General features: G+C 42.8%; 2 protein-coding genes across 4 annotated transcripts in view; one reads left to right on the plus strand and one right to left on the minus strand.

The window, feature by feature from the left end:
* Positions 1 to 10,115, minus strand: part of SMPD4 (sphingomyelin phosphodiesterase 4) — a 28,579-nt gene extending 18,464 nt beyond the window's left edge. Inside the window, exons 1-10 of one of the 3 annotated variants that reach the window (XM_039504950.1) lie at positions 10,042 to 10,115; positions 8,341 to 8,427; positions 7,723 to 7,809; positions 6,268 to 6,410; positions 6,050 to 6,125; positions 5,266 to 5,374; positions 4,692 to 4,744; positions 3,871 to 4,022; positions 2,343 to 2,475; positions 125 to 196 (exon numbers count right to left, since the gene is read on the minus strand). In XM_039504950.1, coding sequence (XP_039360884.1) covers positions 125 to 196; positions 2,343 to 2,475; positions 3,871 to 4,022; positions 4,692 to 4,744; positions 5,266 to 5,374; positions 6,050 to 6,125; positions 6,268 to 6,410; positions 7,723 to 7,809; positions 8,341 to 8,379 — 864 coding nt within the window. In that variant the 5' untranslated portion in view covers positions 8,380 to 8,427; positions 10,042 to 10,115. Of the gene's footprint in view, positions 1 to 124; positions 197 to 2,342; positions 2,476 to 3,870; positions 4,023 to 4,691; positions 4,745 to 5,265; positions 5,375 to 6,049; positions 6,126 to 6,267; positions 6,411 to 7,722; positions 7,810 to 8,340; positions 8,428 to 10,001 lie in introns of all 3 variants that reach the window. The other 2 variants (XM_039504949.1, XM_039504951.1) reach the window with 2 other exon arrangements.
* Positions 10,116 to 10,241: 126 nt separating this feature from the next.
* GGT5 (gamma-glutamyltransferase 5) overlaps positions 10,242 to 20,794 on the plus strand; it is a 99,137-nt gene continuing 88,584 nt past the window's right edge. The window contains exons 1-2 of the mRNA XM_039504956.1: positions 10,242 to 10,511; positions 11,774 to 11,860. The gene's annotated coding sequence lies outside the window, so the exon portion shown is untranslated. The remainder of the gene's footprint in view (positions 10,512 to 11,773; positions 11,861 to 20,794) is intronic.

Below are 20,794 nucleotides of genomic sequence, written 5' to 3' on the forward strand. Positions count from 1 at the left end.
TAAGAACACTCCTTTGTAACCATACACTTAAAAGTCCTCCATAAGATGGGAAGTGACAAAGGTTCACCCCAAGATAAGAAGCCAACAAGCAAGAAACACCAACGAATGAAGCACAGGCTATTACCTTGACATGAGGAGACTGCATTTTCTGATACATTTCCAGTGAGTAATGGTGAAGCCACATTTCAACAAAAACCTGTAAAACAACAAATGTTTTCTCAGCTAGAGAAAAAGAGGGAAGACCCAGGAATAGCCAGTCACAATCTGCCTTTGATTAGCCAAATTGAAGCCTGTTGTACATCACTCAACAAAAGACTAAGTTATACTTGTAAAATAGTGTAAGCATGTACTTAGAGATGTTTCAGTTTTTACAGACTTGGTTCTTTCCAAGTTCACCTTTACTAAATTATTACATTTAGTGAGATAAGTCTGAGCCACATTGTATAATATGATCCCTAAGTATTATTTTACAATATCTGCAATCACACATCTGTATAGTTACACTGCATGTTGCGGTTATGAGGCCAAAACTTCTCCCAATTACACACATGCAAACCCATCTACTGTATTTCAATGTTGTGAAACAGGTGCAAGGGCACTTTGCACCCCACCAAGGTGTATGTTTTCTTTTCTCAATATTTTTAAGGCCCATTATGTTTCTGCCATTATCACTGAACTAACTCTCTCTCTTTGTTCAAAGGAGACTATTATACAATATAAGTCAAAACACCTCGTATAAATACAAGAAAAGTAATAGGACAAGCTACAGCTACCGTATAGATCATAAAGTCCGAGGAATTGTGAACACAGTTCTGAAACGTTGAAAGAAGAGTTCCTCCTTTAGCTCACACAGCAGAACACTCACCTGGGAATACCAGTGATCCAAGTTTAGTAGCTTTCATTTATTAACAGACGTTTGATAAGAATGCGTGTGTCTGTCTCTCTCTCAAGGGAGATGGGAAAAGGCTGCAAGTGAACTACATAACAAGCACATCACACATTTCCTATAAGTATTACTTATCCATCCCTGAATTCAAATAGCATAGCAGAATAACCTATCCCTTTTGACTCTTCCGTCTGTTTCCATTTCTCTTCCAACTTGCTCTAAGAATAAAAGCCCCAATGATCAGTTTAATACTTTAGAGTCTAAGAGCCTTGAAGCAAAACCTAACATAAGGTTAGGTTTCTTTAGGCCAAGATACGTCAATTCCAGTGAAATATTCAATTATTTGTTAATGAAGAGAGAGAGTGGTGAGCAAAGCACGTGGGAGAGATGCAGGCACAGACTTCAGTGGATGACTCCCCGACACTGCTGCTTTATTATTTAGATTGTGATAGCACCCAAAATGTGTTAGGCAATTTCCTCATATAGAGAAAGACGTCATCCCTGATTGGGAGAACTTACAGTCTACACAAAGACCTGGGTGTGGCAATGAGAGGAATCATTTTAATTTTTTTCCCCACTACCTGTCTGGTGACTGGAGTGAGGGGGAGGAAATGAACAAGAACCGTGTCACTTACACTCATCCGAAGAGCAGCTTTATTTGAAAGAGAGACATCATCATTAGCACTATACCACAAAATAAAGCTACACTGACAGCTTTTTTTTTTTCTTCCCCCTTGAGGAGAGATGAGATCCTTATCTTCTGAATTCTAGGAATTATTTTTAAAAATTGATTCTTGCTTGCTTGTTGTCTAAACTTAGGTCTAATTTAGCATGCGGTTCCCCACAATGTTGTTAATACTTTGGATAGAAGTCATCACAGGAATGCAATAACTCAAAACATTAGTGAATTAATTCTCATAACCACCTGTAAGATAGGTATTACCCCCCAAACTGAGGTGCAGAGATTAAGTGTCTTGCCCAGAGTCACACAGCAAGTTTGTGGCAGAGCCAGGAATAAACCTACAAACTCCCAGTCCTGTGTTTTAGCCACAAGATCATTGCGCACACACTATGGTAGCTTACACTGTACAATCAATATTTCAGTTTAGCATTGGGGCATTATATCGGGTTTTGAATAAATTCCTAGTTCCTGATATTTCTCTCCCTAAATAAGGAGCGACTTACTCTGGTGTAAGCTGGATGAGACTCGGGCCCCTAAAAACCAAAGTGTGGCAACGGTTGCTTAACAAGTTAGCAGTGCCTTTTTATCTTATGTTTCTTTATATTATGTTAATAGAAAACAACAGCTGCACTGCTCAATTCCATTAACAGACTGCAAGCTAGAGAGGAATGGAAAAGCAAGCTGATCTTTAGTTAGGAAAAAAGAGATTTACCCGCAAATAAGCTTTTTCAGTCATTCTAACTTTAAAAATATAAGAAAATTCACTGGACTCACTTTAAGCACTGTTTCTGATCTCCAGATCTCTTGGGAAGCAGGATCAGCATTCACTGAAGGCTGATGGGCAATGTGCCGTTTCAGCAGACTAGTGTGATGTATGCCATAAGAAGTGAAAGGCACTGCTGGGGATCTTTAAAGAGAAGTTTATATAAATACTGAAGTCAATGGGCCTCTGTACAGGGACAGAGGTCATAGATTGTAACCACAAGGACATAAAGAAACTGGGTAAGAGTTTGTGCTAAATAAATCTGCATAATTAGAATTTAAAAAATTAAGCAAGCGGTTGCAATTATTAGCCACAGCATGAGTAAGTGTGCAGTGCCTATTTTCATTTATTATTTTATGGAAACCACACACTACATTCTGCAGTACACTACTTTATTTAGCCTGTCTCCTATTCAATTTTACTGTGAGGTTAGGCCTTCATTAGGCAGCTAAATCATTAACAGACTATTTAATCTAGTTTAAGGTTGAAGAAAGCCCGAGAGAGAACTTTTGGGAGTCACTCAAAATGCCATAGTTAAAAAAAGCCACAACAATATATATTTGAGTAAATAAACATTTTTGATGATAAATATAATACATAAAAATACCAAATTCAAAGTTGGCCTTACAAAACTGTACATTCCCACTCATCCCAGATGAGTAAGATATCAGTTTTAACATTATCAATCATTGTAAAGGGCAGACAAGTAGATTTTGCGCATGTGCCGGTAAATTTTCATGTCAATTTTGCAAGGCTAATTGAAGAGCATAAGTTAAAACTACAGACAAGCTAAAAAAAACTTTAGTAAGAGATTGAAAACGCTTTCCTCGGGTCCTCAGTTTGTGACTCAATAAATCAACATATATAGTTATGCATAGTCTGTCACCTAAACTTTGATAACCCTGTTATACGCTGGATAGTAAAATAAAAATTCCACCCAGGCTTTGTATACCAGATCAAGAAACCCCCAACAATTGGTAGCTTGCAAAGAAACACTGATGCATTCTTAACTAGGACATGGAAGGTTATAGCACTAGAGACGACTGAAGCTGGCAACATCAAAAAGTTGAGCCAGCAGCAAAATTGTTATAATGTGAGAGGTTCCTTCAGTTACAGCCAATACCAATTCAATTGCTCCCTGACTGCCCACATATACATTAAGTGGTACAAGCCACTCCTGGGTGGATGGTGAATGTGTCCCACACTAGTCAGAGCATATAGCAGGAGCCATAATTAGTGGTGTTGAATGAAAAAAATCCAACAGCTACAAACCACTTCTATAACTCATCTCTGGCTCCACTACTGCAGGCCAGCAAACTTTCAGAATAAAAGTTTCTCAGCTTTCAGTGACCCCCGTATTATATCCTCCATTATAAGACTACTATACCAGTACAATCATGTTTATTTTCTGTATCGATACACACACTATAAAAATGGTGGCATTGTCTGTGGCAAGAACTCATCATTGAAGCAAGCCAGTTTTTGCGAGCACTGCCCATGCAGTCTAGCACTGATAACGCAAGTTTACCAAGTCATTACCTAGGAGCAGGTGAAGGGATGCCCCCCCCAGGATTGGAAGAAGGTGGAGGAAGAACACTTCCTTCTGTGGGAAGAAACCATTTCAGGTATGTGTCCACCAGACTGAAGTAAGCGCTGTTTGAAGGGCTGACGTGATGGGTGGTGGGAGAGTTCTGGAATATACACACACAGCATATAGCTACAATAAGTCAATACACACGCTGTTACAATAAGTCACTGGGAACAGGGATTTCGGGACCTGATAAATCTCATTCTGGCTCTGATGCAGGAATTACTGGATGAAATTCTATGGCCTGTGTTACGCAAGAAATCAAACTGGATGTTCATCGTGTTTTATTCTAGCCTTAAAGATCTGCGTTTTCATGGGCTCTTCTGCACTGATTCAGTGTATTGAATCACACTCCACATCTGACAGTAACATTAGATTCTGCTAAAAACAAGGGAAGTTTAGTGTGCAATATAATATAAGACTGCCATGTGTATTGTTTGTACAACAAAGGACGAATGATGATCAACATGCTCAGCAGGTATAAAGTAAAAGTGCACAGAAAGCTGAAATTTCTATACCTCATTCATCCTCAGCCACCACCAATGGAATGCAGCACTGAGAAGAGGAAGATGTGTACAATTATCTACATGTGTATCATCACTGCCTCTGTTTTCACCATATCAAATGGTATTTATAAGGCAACAGGTGCAAGATTCAGTTTAACTGGGTTCTTGCATTTAGAGACGAGATGGAAGCTTTCAAAGTGCAGTGAAGAAATGGTTTGCCAGAGTGATGCTACTTTAAAGGGGAAAAAGCACTAAAATTTACTTACCCTCTGTGTGATAAGGCTTATTGCAAAGTAAAACATGTAATATTCAAATGGATCTGGAGAGAAAGAGTCAAGGATACAATAAGTACAGCTTATTGGACACATCATATGAATTACTGGCCTTTTAAATCTTCAGTATCTCAGTGCTAGTTTTAGAAGACTTTCTAGAGCCCAATGGCAAGGTCAGGTTTGATCTTTTGCTCTCTTCCCAGGATGTTTATTACACACTGTCGGGTGGTTTAGGTTTTTTCTCCCTACCAGACAAACAACCTAGAAATATTTATGAAACATACGGGGTGATATCCTGGGCCCACTGAAGTCAAAGGGAGTTTTGCCATCAACTTCGATGAGGCCAGAATATCATCCTAGAAGTTTTCAAACATTCAAGATTTCAATGAACGACAACATTTCCCTACCGTGTTTGCAATCTGAACACAGCAGCATTGGACTAAGGGATATCACTATACAGCTAAGTACAGTAAGCAAACAGCAGAAATGGATCTTGATTTCTGTTTTAGTCACTTAAAATATTAAAAGGAATTAAAAAATGTAAACCCTTTAATTGTTAAAAGGATACTGAGGGCCAAGTTCGAACCTAGGCCTCCAGATGGAGGGAACTGGACTTTGTTGTGGTACAGTGAGCATTCTGGTAGGACTCGCTCTTGCATTGAAGCCTTCACTGGGCCCTGAAAAGAGAGGGAGTAATGAGATACCTAGACCAGTCTACTAAGAATATGTGAATGAGTTTTTGGGGATGTATTCTTGTATTGGACTGTAAAAAGATGTCTAGTTCTTTGTTTTAGACTGTGGCTATCTGGTTGCAATGGAAAAGTTATTTCACGAAGCTTCCGTGGACAGCTGTTTTCCTACAAACATAAAGTGTTATGTTCCATAACCAGGAGGACAGTTAATCTTCATTAAACTTACAGGAATGAAGTGTCTGGGAGATATGAGATGTTGTTAGAGGTGGGGATGCTTTCCAACAAGTTTGGAAGAGATGTTTTAAACTCCATCTATTGATAATCAAGACAAAAATAGTCTAGTGCCTATTTTGGCGGCCAAATAATAAAAAAAAAGAAGTGAAATTTCTTAGTTGAACAGCACAAAATTTTGCTGATAGTAACATAAGCTAACAGCACAACTTCTTATAAAATCCATCATGACAATGAATGCTCTGCCCTAACAGCCCTCTGAAACAATCAACAATCTAGAAATCCCATCTCCAGAGCCTGCTATGCTATGAAACAGTAATTCAACTACTACAGTGGCAGGTCCTATCCTGAACGCAGGGTATCTGAGTAAGTAACCTTCCAACGGGTGCAACACCAAAATAATTTTCTCTTACATAACCTTTAACTTACCGGAAGATAGGAGACTGGGAATTCATATCTGTACTCCTCAGCTTGGAGTTTGTAAACCAGCTTCATCATCGGGCCACTGTATGCAAGGATAAGGAAAAACACAGTGAGCATCTTTTTGGCCCCTTTTGTACATGAATGTTACGTATGAGGAAACACATCAAATACTGGTTTATTAATTCACCATGAATTTTCCACTGCTCTGAAGTTAGCACATTTACCTGGGATCCAGGAAATCCAGGGCAACAGCATACTCTGTAGGATTTGCTCTTCCGTGCAAACAGCGAAGATTCCAACCTATGATAATGCCATCCAGACTACCAAAAATATTCTCCACTAGCCATGGGAAGATGGCATGCAGTTCCTGCAGGAAAACAACCAGAAAAAGGAGTGGAGTCATAATAGATAAATAAAATTTAAAAAAAAGAAAGATTACTGTTCATGTGTAGATTCTTTGTCTCAAGAGCCTTAATTTCAGACATCTGAATGCAGAAATATTTCCCACCAACTACAGTCAATATATGCATAATTTTTGTTATTTCCAGGGCACACTTCTATGTGCAGAACATTCAGTGGAAACAATTTAAAGAAATTTAAATGCAAACATATATCCCCTCCTCCTTGATGTGAAGCTGGACTCTGCCTGTTTTCTAAATCCTCGCTTCCCATAATTTTACAGCCTGGGGGACATAAGAACAGCCATAATGGGCAGACCAAAGGTCCATCTAGCCCAGTATCCTGTCTTCCAAAAGTGGCCAATGTCAGGTGCTTCAGAGGGAATGAACAGAACAGGTAATCATCAAGTGATCCATCCCGTGTCGCCTATTCCCAGCTTCTGACAAACAGAGGCTAGGGACACTTCAGAGTATGATTTTGCATCCTTGCCCATCCTGGCTAAGATGCACCTATCTTCCATGAACTTCTCTAGTTCTTTAATGAACCCTGTTATAGTCTTGGCCTTCACAACATCCTCTGGCAAAGAATTCCACACACTGTGCATTGTGTGAAGAAATACTTCCTTTTGTTTGTTTTAAACCTGCTACCTATTAATTTCATTTGGTGACCCCTAGACAACACTTTCTTATTTACTTCCTTCACACCAATCATGATTTTGTAGATCTCTATCACATCCCCCCTTAGTCGTCTCTTTTCCAAGCTGAAAAGTCCCAGTCTTATTAATCTCTCCTCATATGGAAGCTGTTCCATACTCCTAATCATTTTTGTTGCACTTTTCTGTACCTTTTCCAATTCCATTATATCTTTTTTGAGATGGGATGACCAGATTTGCACACCATATTGTTACCATAAAAGTTTTCAATCTAGAGTGATTAAGGTGGTAGAAAACCTCATTCTTTATTCCTAGATTACTATGTTCCAACTCAACTGGTTAGTATCAGTCATGCGTCACATCTTAAAATATTAGTGTCTTCATATCTGGCATTTCAGTAGAGAATAAAAAGTATGATTAGGAATGTGATCAATAAAAAATTTAGAGTTTTGTAACTACTGGAAAAGTTAGGTAACTTTTGGAAAATTACTGAACTCATAAAACTTCATATAAGAATCTTAAAACTCTTTACAAAGGCAGAAATAAAGAGAAATATTTTAAAAATATTTGTATAACTCCACTGAGGTATAGCTCAGACTACATTCATGAAAAAGTGGCTGCTCTGTACCTTGGCAGGAAAATCTTCAATGACTATCTCCAGATCATGGCACCTCTGAGCAAAGGGCTTGTTCATGCAATCTGCCTTCAAACTGGCCTGTTATGGACAGAAACTGAAATCAGATCACTTCTTCAAGAGAAAGTAAAAAGGGCAACACTTGTAAAGATCTTGGCAGAGAATTCTTTAGTTAGTGTCATATATTGCTCTTGTAAAAAAAGCAATGGGCTGTCATTGTTTCCATCGTAAGACTTACTCTAAACATAAGTATTTTTTAACTCAAGACAAATCTCAGATAGTTTGTTTTACCTACTTGGATCTATATTACAAGTTTTAAATTAAAGAGCAAGTACTCAATTTGTGATCATTTAAGTTCTATGAAAATAAGACTACATCACACTTAGAATGGTCAACACACAGAGTATTTGAGAAGAGGAGCTGGAACTTTCTCAGTGCATTTCCACAGAATGCTTTCAGATTTTATGCTATGCATTCTGCTTATAGATAAACTGTCAGGAATTAATATGTGGAGGATTAAATTTTCAAGTGATTATTTGGCAATTCATTAGTCAAAAGCAATATCACCACAAGACTTTCCTAATGCCAATAACCGTCTGTACTGGCACTTACCAATAGGAAGCTAGGCTGTTGTAAGTTAGGGACAGCCATAACTGTCTTTCTACAATACCCCAAAGGAAGTGTGGTCTCAGGAAATCACTGCAAAGAAAAGAGATAGAAAAATCTAAGTGAATATTAAAATCTCATGTTATAACACTGCTACAACTCACTTTCTGATATGTTCATGTTTATGCACGAAAACAGGCAAAAATGTATGTTTATTTTGTTTATGTGACTGGGGAGTTGGAGTAAACCAAGGCAGATCCCTGACAAAGGTCACTACACAGTATTTCCCCCATAGTCGGTAACACTGCACATTCGCATAGAAATAATACAGTCTTTTCCAAATAAACATAGCTGGGGGACCGGGGGGAGGATGCAAAAAGAGCAAAAGATACAAAAAGACTGCAGCCAATGCAGGGGCACAAAACCATCTCTAGAGGACACAACCTGTATGACATGGACTGTATGATGTGTTTATGGAAGCACCAGTCCAGCAGGAGAAAGACGACACTCCCAGATGTGAGATTGTCTGCAAATAGCTTATGCTATAGCTCCCTCCCCTCCCCCGATGAGGTGGTGGCTGCTGACACAGGGAACAGAAGCACATTACTAGCAGCGGCTGTCTCCTGTCTCTCAGGAAAGAACCCAGAAGGGACCAAGAGAAGCAGGATCCTGGAAGGTTTTATGTTTGTTGGGGAGCGGTGGGACTAAGACCCCTCCAGGGCGCTGGATAATGGGGACCCAGATTACAGCCTCCACCCTAGTGCTGAAACCCCCTCCATGGGGCTGGATATTGGGGCCCTGCTTACAGCCTCCCCCCAGGACTGAGACCCCCCCCTCCATGGGGCTGGTTTATTGGGGCCCTGCTTACAGCCTCCCCCCAGGACTGCGACCCCCCCTCCATGGGGCTGGATATTGGGGCCCTGCTTACAGCCTCCCCCCAGGACTGCGACCCCCACCTCCATGGGGCTGGATATTGGGGCCCTGCTTACAGCCTCCCCCCAGGACTGCGACCCCCCCTCCATGGGGCTGGATATTGGGGCCCTGCGTACAGCCGCCCCCCCGGACTGAGACCCCCCCTCCATGGGGCTGGATATTGGGGCCCTGCTTACAGCCTCCCCCCAGGACTGCGACCCCCCTCCATGGGGCTGGTTATTGGGGCCCTGCTTACAGCCTCCCCCCCAGGACTGCGACCCCCCCTCCATGGGGCTGGTTATTGGGGCCCTGCTTACAGCCTCCCCCCAGGACTGCGACCCCCCCCTCCATGGGGCTGGATATTGGGGCCCTGCTTACAGCCTCCCCCCAGGACTGCGACCCCCCCTCCATGGGGCTGGTTATTGGGGCCCTGCTTACAGCCTCCCCCCAGGACTGCGACCCCCCCTCCATGGGGCTGGATATTGGGGCCCTGCTTACAGCCTCCCCCCCAGGACTGAGACCCCCCCTCCATGGGGCTGGATATTGGGGCCCTGCTTACAGCCTCCCCCCAGGACTGCGACCCCCCTCCATGGGGCTGGTTATTGGGGCCCTGCTTACAGCCTCCCCCCAGGACTGCGACCCCCTCCATCCCTGCCCCCAATCTCCAGCTCGCTCTCCGGGAGGGGGCGCTCTCAGCAAGAAGCGAGAGCCCGTACCCTCCCCCACCTCCAGCTTCCTGCCCGGCGGCCCCTCACCTCGCCCCGCCGCCCCGTCCCGCGCTCTAGCGCCCCAGACCATTTTCAATCCGCCGCCGCTTCCTCCTCCCCTCGGGACCGGCGCTGTCGTTGACGTCATCCCTCTCTCGGCGCGTTGCAGCGACGCGGCTGGCGGGAAAGTGGCTGCTGCCTGCGTCATGGGGCTCCCCGGCCACCCGGGCCTGCAGCGCCGCGGCACCATGGCGGGGGGGAGGCGGCGGGAGGGAGCTGGGGCTTCCCTGCAGGCGGGGAGCGATTGTTGTTATGTGTATTAGGGTAGGGCCTACAGGCCAGGGCCCCATTGTGCTAGGCGCTGACCAACCTCCCAGCGGGGCCCCCGCCCCGCCCCAAGGAGCACACAGGAGCCCTGTGCAACCCCACAGAGCTGCGGGGCCCTTGTGGTCCCCACTGCTGTGCCCGCAGCACGGGGCTCTTCCCTTAGCCGCAGAGACAGCGATGGGGAGGCAGAACAGTGCTCAAAAATCACGAGCCAGGCTGCAAAATCCTAAGGTGGGTTTTAAAAAATGAGATTTAAAACAAACAAACAAAAAACACATTTTGGGAGGTTTTTATTTACCATCTGGTTTTTTAGAAGCAGCAAAGACATCTGGTTTTTGAGCCTTTAGGTTACACTCGGATCATGTTTCAAACTAGTTCTCTGCAACGATGAGCGCTAGGAGCAATGTTTGTTTGTTTGAATGGAAGATGAGAGTCTCCTATAATCACTTTACTCCAGAAACTGACACTTTAAGAGAGATACTGTCTATCTCAGGGGTGGGCAAACTACCACCCACGGGCTGTTTTAATCCAGCCCTCGAGCTCCCGCTGGGGAGCGGGGTTGGGGGCTGCTCCACACTGCTCCTGAAAGCAGCAGCATGGCCCCCCCCTTCAGCTCCTGTGTGTAGGGGCAGCCAGGGGGCTCAGCTCTGCACACTGTCCCTGATCCAAGCGCTGCCCCTGCAGCTCCCATTGGCCGGACACCACAACCAATGGGAACTACAGGGGCAGTGCCTGCAGACGGAGAAGGGTGCAGAGCCACCTGGCCATGCCTCTGCACAGAAGTCGGAGAGGGTACATGCTGCTGCTTCCGGGAGCCATTTGAGGTAAGCACCAGCCGGAGCCTGCACCCTGAGCCTCTCCCTGCACTGTAACCCCTGCCCTCTGAACCCTTCAATCCCAGCCTGGAGCACCCTCCTGCACCCCAAACCCCTCAGCCCCACCCCAGAGCCCGCACCCCCAGCTGGAGCCCTCTCCAACACCCTGAACTCATTTCTGGCCCCACCCCAGAGCCCAAACCCCCAACCAGAGCCCGCACTCCAACCCCAATTTTGTGAGCATGGCCCACCATACAATTTCTATTCCCAGATGTGGCCCTCGGGACAAAAAGTTTGCCCACCCCTGATCTATCTACCGGACTCAATGAAATCACAAAAGTTGGCAACACTATAATGGCAGCTGCCAGATCTCTCCTCTTTCAGTCTGTAAAACCGCTCATTTTTCATGAAAACAAACCTAAATACGTGGGGGATGCTAAATGTGTGAAATCAAATGCACTTTGATAAAACCACCTCTACAGAGACATAATTAGCATTAGCCCCAATTATTATCACTAATGAAGAATTTGCATTTAATTGCTGGCTGAGGCAGAGATTTTCACTGAGGACAGGTTTGATCTCCTGCACAGTTTACATCAACTTTACATCCTCTTTGAGGAGAAATTCATGGTTGTCCTTGAACCTAACACCATCAACATGATGATTAACTCCATCCAGATCAACAGCCTGCGGATGCTGATGGACCTATTGAGAGTCACCTATTGGAGGACCTATTGAGAGGCACCTCTTTCCCATTGGCTACAAGTGAGTACCCCACACACTCCCTGCCTCCAGGATGCCGAGAGGGGAAGGTCAAACAGACGGGGGAATGAGAACTTCACAGGGACCGTGCTGGATGGGCAGATTCTGCCTTGGGGCAAACCTGTATGATGGCTCCAAAGGGGGATCAGAAACTTGTAGGGTTTTCCCCATCAGATCTGGTCTGTTTAGCTTCTATTCTAAAGACATTTCCTCTCCTCTGCCTCCCTGGATCTCATCAGGGATGGAGGGAGGGGAGCCTGGAGAGGGGAAAATGGGAAGGGGCTAATCTTTTCAGTTGGAAATGAGGAGGAGCTGCCAGGAGAGTGTTAAACTGCAAATGCAAGGGGGAAGATGCTAACAATTAACAAATTGAATCAATGTGACAGTGAATGAGAAGAGAAGAAAATTTTAAATTGTTGATATACTAAAGCCAGGACTCTGTGTATTAAACAAAAGAAATTGGGAATTCCCATTGAGGAGAAGAAATTTTGATATAGTTGGCATTTCTGAAACTTGGTGGGATGATTTGCATGATTGGAATGTTAAAATCACTGGTAATAAACTGTTCAGGAAGGATAGAGAGAGCAAAGAGGTGGGGGGTACTCTACATTAAAGACACTATTACCTGTTTTTGAGTTATTGGTAACTCAGAACTACTGGATCTTGGATGCCTGTGCATTCATGTGCTAACTAACAAAGCCAAAGAGGAGGTAATGGTGGGGTGTCTGTTACAAATCACCCCAGAGGAAAAGTTGAGTTTCATCTTAAGCATCTATCTGTAATGTGTGGAAAGAAAAACTGCATTGTTACGGGTAACTTCAGAGAGGTATGTGCAGGAGGACTCATGGAGACAGTCGTAAAACATCATTAGAGGTTCTAAAAATTATTGATAAGTTCCTAACACAAAAGATATTGCACATTGCACCAAACCTAACATAACTATATTGTGGAACTCCTTGTGATGGATAAAGATGAATTAATCACTGGACTGAAAGTTGATGATTGTCGAGGGACCAATGATCATGACCTGATTGCATTCAATATGGACAGACAGAGAACAGTTCCAACCAGTTAGATATATACTTGGTACTTCAAAAGGGATAATTTTCCAAAGCTGACGAAAATTATGAGTGAAATTGATATAAAAGTTAAGACTGAAAAATGTGAATGAAAAATGGGAATTCTTTAAAAAGTGTGAATTAGATGACTTAAAAAGACAAAGTTCCACTTTGGCTAAAAGCCCATGCTGGTTCAGTGGTGAAGTGAAGGCAGCAAAATCAAAATGAAGGAGAGGCTGCTTACACAGGTATGTTTTATAAAGGCAGAAATTGTTTCTAATCTGATTGTGTGGAAACAGTTGTTCTCATTAGTGGAAGTCAAGAGCCACATTGGTATCTATCAGTGAAAAAACAAAAGGTGGGCACAAAAACTGAAAGTGAATGTGAGAAAAATACAGTAGTAGCTGAAATCATAGATTAGTAAAAATTTTGGTCTAAGCAGGAGATTTTTCTCAAATACTTAGAGGCAAAAGGCCAACCAGCACCTAAAAAACAGCTAATGAAAAGGCAGCAAAATAGAATGACTGAGGAAAGTAGCAGCTGTGCAGCACTGGCTGTTTCCCAACCTCTGACAGCCCCAGGTAGAACTCTTGGTTTTTTAATCTTCAATGTTCTGTGGACAGTTTCACATGTCTGAGGGAGACCTGTGAATCTATTGGTTTTCTTATTCCTTTTCTTTTTTACGTCTTGTGTTTCACATTGTATATTTCATTCAGAAATATCAGTTATTTTCAAAAAAAGAACAGGAGTACTTGTGGCAGCTTAGAGACTAACAAATTTATTTTTAATAAATCTATTTATTTAATAAATAAATCTAAGGTGCCACAAGTACTCCTGTTCTTTTTGCGGATACAGACTAACACGGCTGCTACTCTGAAACCAGTTGTTTTCAGTGTACTCAAACTGGTCATGGGATGATAAGAGGCTGCTTTGGTACATACAAGTGTGTGATTGAATATAATTCTTCATACTACATTTCAAATAAACGGAAATTTCCTCATCAATTATATAAAAATAAAAATTCCTAGATTGGTGGAGGGATATTTTTCATTTCATAGTAATGCATTTGAAAGCGGAGATTACTAGCGGTTGAGTGTAAAAGCATTCTTAACAGTTATTTCCTCTTGGTGGTGCTAAAGAGCTACAGTAGAATCTCAGAGTTACGAACACCAGAGATACGAACTGACTAGTCTATCACACACCTCATTTGGAACCAGAAGTACACAGTCAGGCAGCAGCAGAGATGGGTGGGCAGGGGAGAGAGGAGGAAATAAAAGCAAGTAGAGTACTATATTAAATGTACACTGCTTTAAAAAAGGAAAAGTTTAAATTATTTTTTACAGGGTAAGGAAACTGTTCCTGTGCTTGTTTCATTTAAATTAAGGTGGTTAAAAGCAGCATTTCTCTTCTGCATAGTAAAGTTTCAAAGCGGTGTTAAGTCAGTGTTCAGTTGTAAACTTTTGAAAGAACAACCGTAATGTTTTGTTCAGAGTTAGGAACATTTCAGTGTTATGAACAACCTCCATTCCCAAGGTGTTCATGTATCTTGAAAGTTACATCTGGAGGAGTGGGGATTTTCCTAGACCTCTCCCCCTCCTCCCACGAGGGGTGTACACTCCCTCCCTCCCCCAAAAAAATGTTCCCAACACCCCCCCAGTTACATTCGGTGTTGCCAATTTAGATGGTTGGAAATTTGAATTGAAATTGAAACATTAATACACACTTTAAAAGCATACACAGTATATGAGAAAATACTTGTACCTGAGAAAGCATAATGGGTTTGAAAAGTATAAACAAAGACTGTTTTTATGACAATGTCAGCACATTTGTTTTGGCTGTATTGGCCTACCTAATAATTTCAAATTATAATTTGTAAGCAAGGTCTGAATGAGCTCTCTCCTGACAGCTAGTGGTGAGGTAGGGGTTGGTGGGAAGGCTTCAGGACCAGACTGTATTTACATGAACACACCTACTCTGCCTATGTGTCCAGCAGACAGAGCTGTGCTGCCAAGTGATCAACTTTGGCTGGTGTTGGGTTACAAATCACTGTAGTATAAAAACTCCCACACCCCAATCTGGGTCTATGCTTGTTATGTACTATGTATTTACCCTGTGAACCTTGTAACTAATACTTGTAATCCCTCATAACTCAAGCCTGACTGCAGATGTACAGTACCTTCCCTGTTAACTTGTGTAAATTTGATTTTAAACATTAGCTTTAATAAAAAAAAATAATGTGGGGGTCATGAAATGTTGTTGTTGTTATTGTATGAGTAAAGGGCAGCAGAACTGTGCTTAGCCTGCCTGAATGAGGGGTCTACCTCAGTGCTTAATTTTTGCCAGGGCTGAACCCCAGCACCTCTAGGCTTGGCAGTTCCTAGCCCTGGGACCTCTGGGCTTGTCACGTGGGTTATGAAAGGGAATCATCGAGTGATCCATCTCCTGTTGTCCATTCCCGGCTTCTGGCAAACAGGGGCTAGGGATACTCAGAGCATGGTGTTGCATCCCTGCCCATCCTGGCTAATAGCCATTGATGGACCTATTCTCCATTAACTTATCTAGTTCTTTTTTGAACCCTGTTATAATTTTGGCCTTCACAACATCCCTGGCAAAAAGTTCCATGGGTGACTGTGCATTGTTTGAAGATATACTTCCTTTTGTTTGTTTTTAACTTACTGCCTATTAATTTTATTGGGTGACCCCTAGTTCTTGTGTTAAGTGAAGGGGTAAATAACACTTCCTTATTCATTTTCTCCACACCAGTCAAGATTTTATAAGCCTCTATCAAAACCCCCTTAGTCATCTCTTTTCCAAGCTGAAAAGTCCCAGTCTTTTTAATCTCTCTTCATATGGAATCCATTCCATACCCATAATCATTTTTGTTGCCCTTTTCTGAACCTTTTCCAATTCCAATATATCTTTTTTGAGATGGGGTGACCAGAACTGCATGCAGTATTCAAGATGTGGGCATATAATGGATTTATATAGTAAAAGCTGGGGAGCTTGGTTTCCCAGACTGATAAACTAAGCCAATACTGACAACATACATGAAAAGGCTGCAAAACACATGTCTCCGGACTGCATCAACATGCAGAAAGCCTTATAAGCCAGTCACTGTCAAAGCCAATTTTAGAAGAACTTAATGAGGCTGTTAAGAGTGCTGGAGAGACAACTCATTTTATGTGAACCAACATGGCTGCTGCATCATACTTTCTATTTAAGCAAGAGAAACCACATACTATAAACTGGAGGCCAATGTTAATTACATTATCATTTGTTAATCCTGAAGTTGAGTACTGGTTTAGGACAAGACCAGCACATGCTTGCCTTCTTTCTGAAAAAAATCAGCTGACTCTCTAGAAGCATGCAGTGCAACAGTGAAAGACTCAGCAGTTGAAAAAGTGAAGAACTCTCTCACCATATTCAAAATATGTGCATACCTGGCTGATGAATGCACCAATGCAAATAGACATCAAGTATTAAGTCATTGCATATGTTATCTTGATGTCCGTGGTAGGCCAGTAGATGCATTCTAGATGTTCAGGTTATAGAAGACACATCAGCTGCATCTGTGATATCTTAGAAGAGTTAAATGGTTGTAAATTGAACCCCAAACGGATGGCTGCTTGTGTATTTGATGGAGCTACAAACTTCTCTGGAAGACATAGTGGAGTATAATTTTCCCTCAGAGAAAAATGTAACCCTAATGTCTCCTATACTCACTGCAGAGGACATCCTAAAATAGGAAATTGAGATATACCTATCTCATTGAGCTGGATGGGACCCTGAAAGGTCATTGAGTCCAGCCCCCTGCCTTCACTAGCCGGACAAAGTACTGATTTTTGCCCCAGATCCCTAAGTGGCCCCCTCAAGGGTTGAACTCACAACTCTGGGTTTAGCAGGCCAATGCTCAAACCACTGAGCTATCCATCCCTCCCTACTCCAGCTAGTGCTAGTGTATGAGCTCCAGACTCTTCAAAAGACATTAAAAAGCCGTACATTTAATGTATATTTTTACTCTTTTTTTCAGCAAGAGTCCAAAAGGACTGAATGTTTTGGAAAGAAATAGAAGATACACTGGGATTGAAGTTCAAATTAGGCCAACCTGGGAAAACCCACTGGCTTTCTCATGAGCAATTCTTGGCTGTTGTCTTAAAATACCTGCAACCATTATTACTGGCTTTGGAAAGTATCCACCAAGATAGGAATCTGTCTTTAGTGAGGCTGGTGGACAACTTTTGTTACTTAGTTCAGAGAAGACTATTGCAGTTCTCTCTCTTATAAGTCTACTGTTGAAATCACTTGGGTCATTAAACAATGTCATTCAGGCATCTTCTACAACAGTAGTAGACCTTTGTCCAGCAATAGAAGCTACCCTTATATCAATCAGAGATATCAATTGAAAATGTACTGCAAGAAGCAAAGACTTCAGTCCAGAAGTTGACTAATGAAGGTATTTATATTGACTCCTTAAGTGAAGAGGACAAGAAGTGTTTGTTAAGCCAGCTGAAAAAGTACACAGACTAGATTCTTACAAATCTACAATAGCCATTTCTGGATTCTACTCAACCTTCACGTAGCTTTTACAGATGCCTGTCTTATAAAACACCTACAACTGAGTGGAGTGAGGCACTACCAGCAACGGGCTGCTATGTGATCAGGACAGAACAGAAAATTTTGAACACAGAGTGGAATATCATACGACAAACAAATGAAGATTTAATTTCAACTTCTTTATCATCACTAGTGGTTTGACCCAGTCTTTGTACTATGTTTCCTAGGATGAAAGAAGTAGGAATCCATCTCTTGCTACTCCCAGTCACAACAGCTACAGTTGAGCACTCTTTTCCCTCATTGAATAGAATTTTATGTTCTGAAAGAAGTTGCCTTTTCCTAATCATGAACATATCATGAAGGACTGGAAGTACCGGACACACAAGAAGACACCAAAGAGTGCAAAATTACAAGAAACCAAGAAGGATGTTGATGTAGTGCTTCACAGTAGGCTTGAGTAGCCAACCTTAATTTCTGTGATGAATTTAAAACATGAGTTAAATCTTAATAAAATGGTTGTGAAACGTTTTTCAGTTTTTACTATCGTGCCATTCAGCCCACCTTTGCCCTCACAGTCTCAACCCTCGTCAGCCCTCACCCCCCCTAAATATTCCAACACCCACGCTAATTTCAGTTCCTGGGGAAAACACTGATTTCTGCCAGGTTTACTAGTTTATGTTTCAAGTTTTGTAACGCGTTTAGGCAGTGATAGATGTACTATGCTGGAAATTAAGGAAATGACCGTAGTCTAGCTGTGTTGTCAGTGGGTTATAAAATCAATTGGAGACAGGAAAAAGCAGGAAAGCTGTGTTCTAAATGATTTGCGTCTGGATGACTAAGTGGAAGAAGAACAATTGACGGGACTTCTGGGAATGGCTCAGTCAACACTTGTGTAATTGAGTTAGTAATATAACTTCGTGGTGTGAAAGTTTTAGATCACCAGTTTTAATAAAATATGGGTGTATGGTGGGGCAGTAGTAAAGAAGCCTCTATAATGAGGCTTTGCATTTATAGGGTCTGATCCTGCTCCCATTAAAGTAAATGGCCAAACTCCCATTGATTTCAATAGGACTGGCATCAGGCCCATAGAGTTCTTTTTCTTGAAATCTCAAAGTTAGATAAAGATGATTTTCTCAATTTTTACAGAAGGGGCAACTGAGGCACTGAGTGGTTAAAGTCACTTGCCCATGTCACTCAGAGCCAGGTCTCCTGATTCCCATTCCTTTATCGTATTCACTACTACAACTGTCTCTGAACAAAGATAACAACAAAGAGCTCTGTGTTTTTTTCTTGTAGGGATTCTCCTGAACTGGCAGGCTGTTTGAGGTAGCAGTTCAGCTGTTTGTCGCCAAAATTCCATCTTGATAAGCTGAATTCTTCGCTGTATTAATCCTCACCCCTCTCTGGTGTTGGGCAAAGTAATCCATGGCATGAACTGATAGTGATATGAACCCTATGCTGATGTAGTTTCAAAGGCAAGTCAGCATTTTATCATGTAGGCACGTTCATATTGTCCTAGTTCAGCGGATCTCAAACTGTGGGGCGGGCCTCCCAAGGGAGGTGCGGTAATGTGTCAAGGGAGGCATGAGCTGTATGTGCCTTTTTATGTTTTTATTTTTATTTTTAAGAGCTCTGGCTGTCAGCCCTAAGTGGCTGGAGCTCGTGCAGAAGGGTTGTGCGCTATGGGCGACGCGTGAACTGTCATCCGGGGGATGCTATCCCCCAGCTCCACCCCTTCTGAGCCCCCAGCCCCGGAGCTCCGGGAGGGTGGGCGGCGCGGCCCCAGCCCCGGAGCTCCGGGAGGGCCCCAGCTTGAGCCCTACCTGGGGCCACAACACAGGGACAGGGGAACTGGCAGGAGGAGGTCTGGGGGCAGAGTGTAGGCAACAGCCACAGCTGGCTTTTTGGGGGGAGACCGCCTCCCCCAGCCTGTGATACCCGCCACCCATGCCATGCACACTCGGGAGGCAGGGATAAAGGGACAGCCGGAGATCCGCTGCTCGTGCTCTCTCCCACCACCGTCCCCAATCCCTCACCTGGAGACGGCGGAGCTCCGGCTGTCAGCCCCATGGAGGTGGTAGTGAGGCGCTATGTCCGCTGTGAAGTGGCATTGATGAATATCACTTTTCACATTGTCATCCTTATTTCTCTGCTGCTGCTGGTGTGACGCTGCCTTCAGAGATGGACGATGGTATATGTACTTGGGGGGAAGGAGTGTAAACGACTACAAACACAAAGAAGGGGAGCCCCGTCAAATACGTTTGAGAATCACTGTCCTGCTTTAATCTGGAGCTCAAACTGCTACATTCCAGCATTATATTTCGTGATTTTTTTTTTTAGTTAATATATTTTATAAAAAATCTTTGATAGCACTTACGGTCTGCTACTGCATTTGCACTTCTGACTGGGAGTTTTGGGTATGCAAGGATAGGTGCTATAGTGCTGACACTCCCATTTTAAATAAGCTGTGCTTGACTCCCTTAAGTCATATGTGCATACTTCCTTACACACACACACTTTAAGGAGCTGAAGATTAAGGTAGTTTAACGGATATTTATCATATTTTCATCTGTTCCGACAAGTAGAGGTGAGGATGGCATAAACAGTGGAGAACTCTGGCAAGTAGGTTTCTTTGGCTGGAGAATTGTTTGGATGTTAGTACAGTAAAGACAGGTGAAAGAGTTCAGAGACTATCCAGTCAGCTTGGCATTGATAGGAATGAGTCCCGACTGGTAGGTAATGAGCATTGCTGCTGGAACAAGAGTAAAGCTGCTCAGGAGAAAGTTTCAATGAGCTAGGAATTCCCCTATTTCTCAGCAAAAAGTCTCCTCCTTAGGGCTCGACAGCTCATACTGAATCCACTATTGTACTCTCCCTCACACTCATGGATCTGCCAAGTGTGTTAGTCAAAGTTTAACATAGAAAAGGAAAGCAAAACATCAGAACTGGGATCTTCTATGTGGATCTGAGAGGAAAGCTTTGCATGTAGAATGTATTTAACTGTTTCTCTTCTGAACAACACACCAACCACAGCCAATCCATGGGTTAATCCACTGCAGACAGATGCATTTACCTAGCCCTGTACCCTAATGTTAATATATTATCCCTCTGGTGCACACACAGATTTTAAATGTCAGGGGGGAAAAATAAAATCTCTTCCAGGACAGCACTGGGGAAAAATAGTTACGGTATGTTATACATCATGCTTCTTGCTATTCACTTTTAAGCTGTGCATTGTTTGTTAGATATGGGTTTCTCCAACTTTTTCCTAGTCTGGACCAATTTTTTAAAACAAAGCTAGATTGATGGGCACCCACCCTGTTCT

The sequence above is a fragment of the Mauremys reevesii genome, linkage group 18, assembly GCF_016161935.1.
Source record: "Mauremys reevesii isolate NIE-2019 linkage group 18, ASM1616193v1, whole genome shotgun sequence".
Lineage (NCBI taxonomy): Eukaryota > Metazoa > Chordata > Testudines > Geoemydidae > Mauremys > Mauremys reevesii.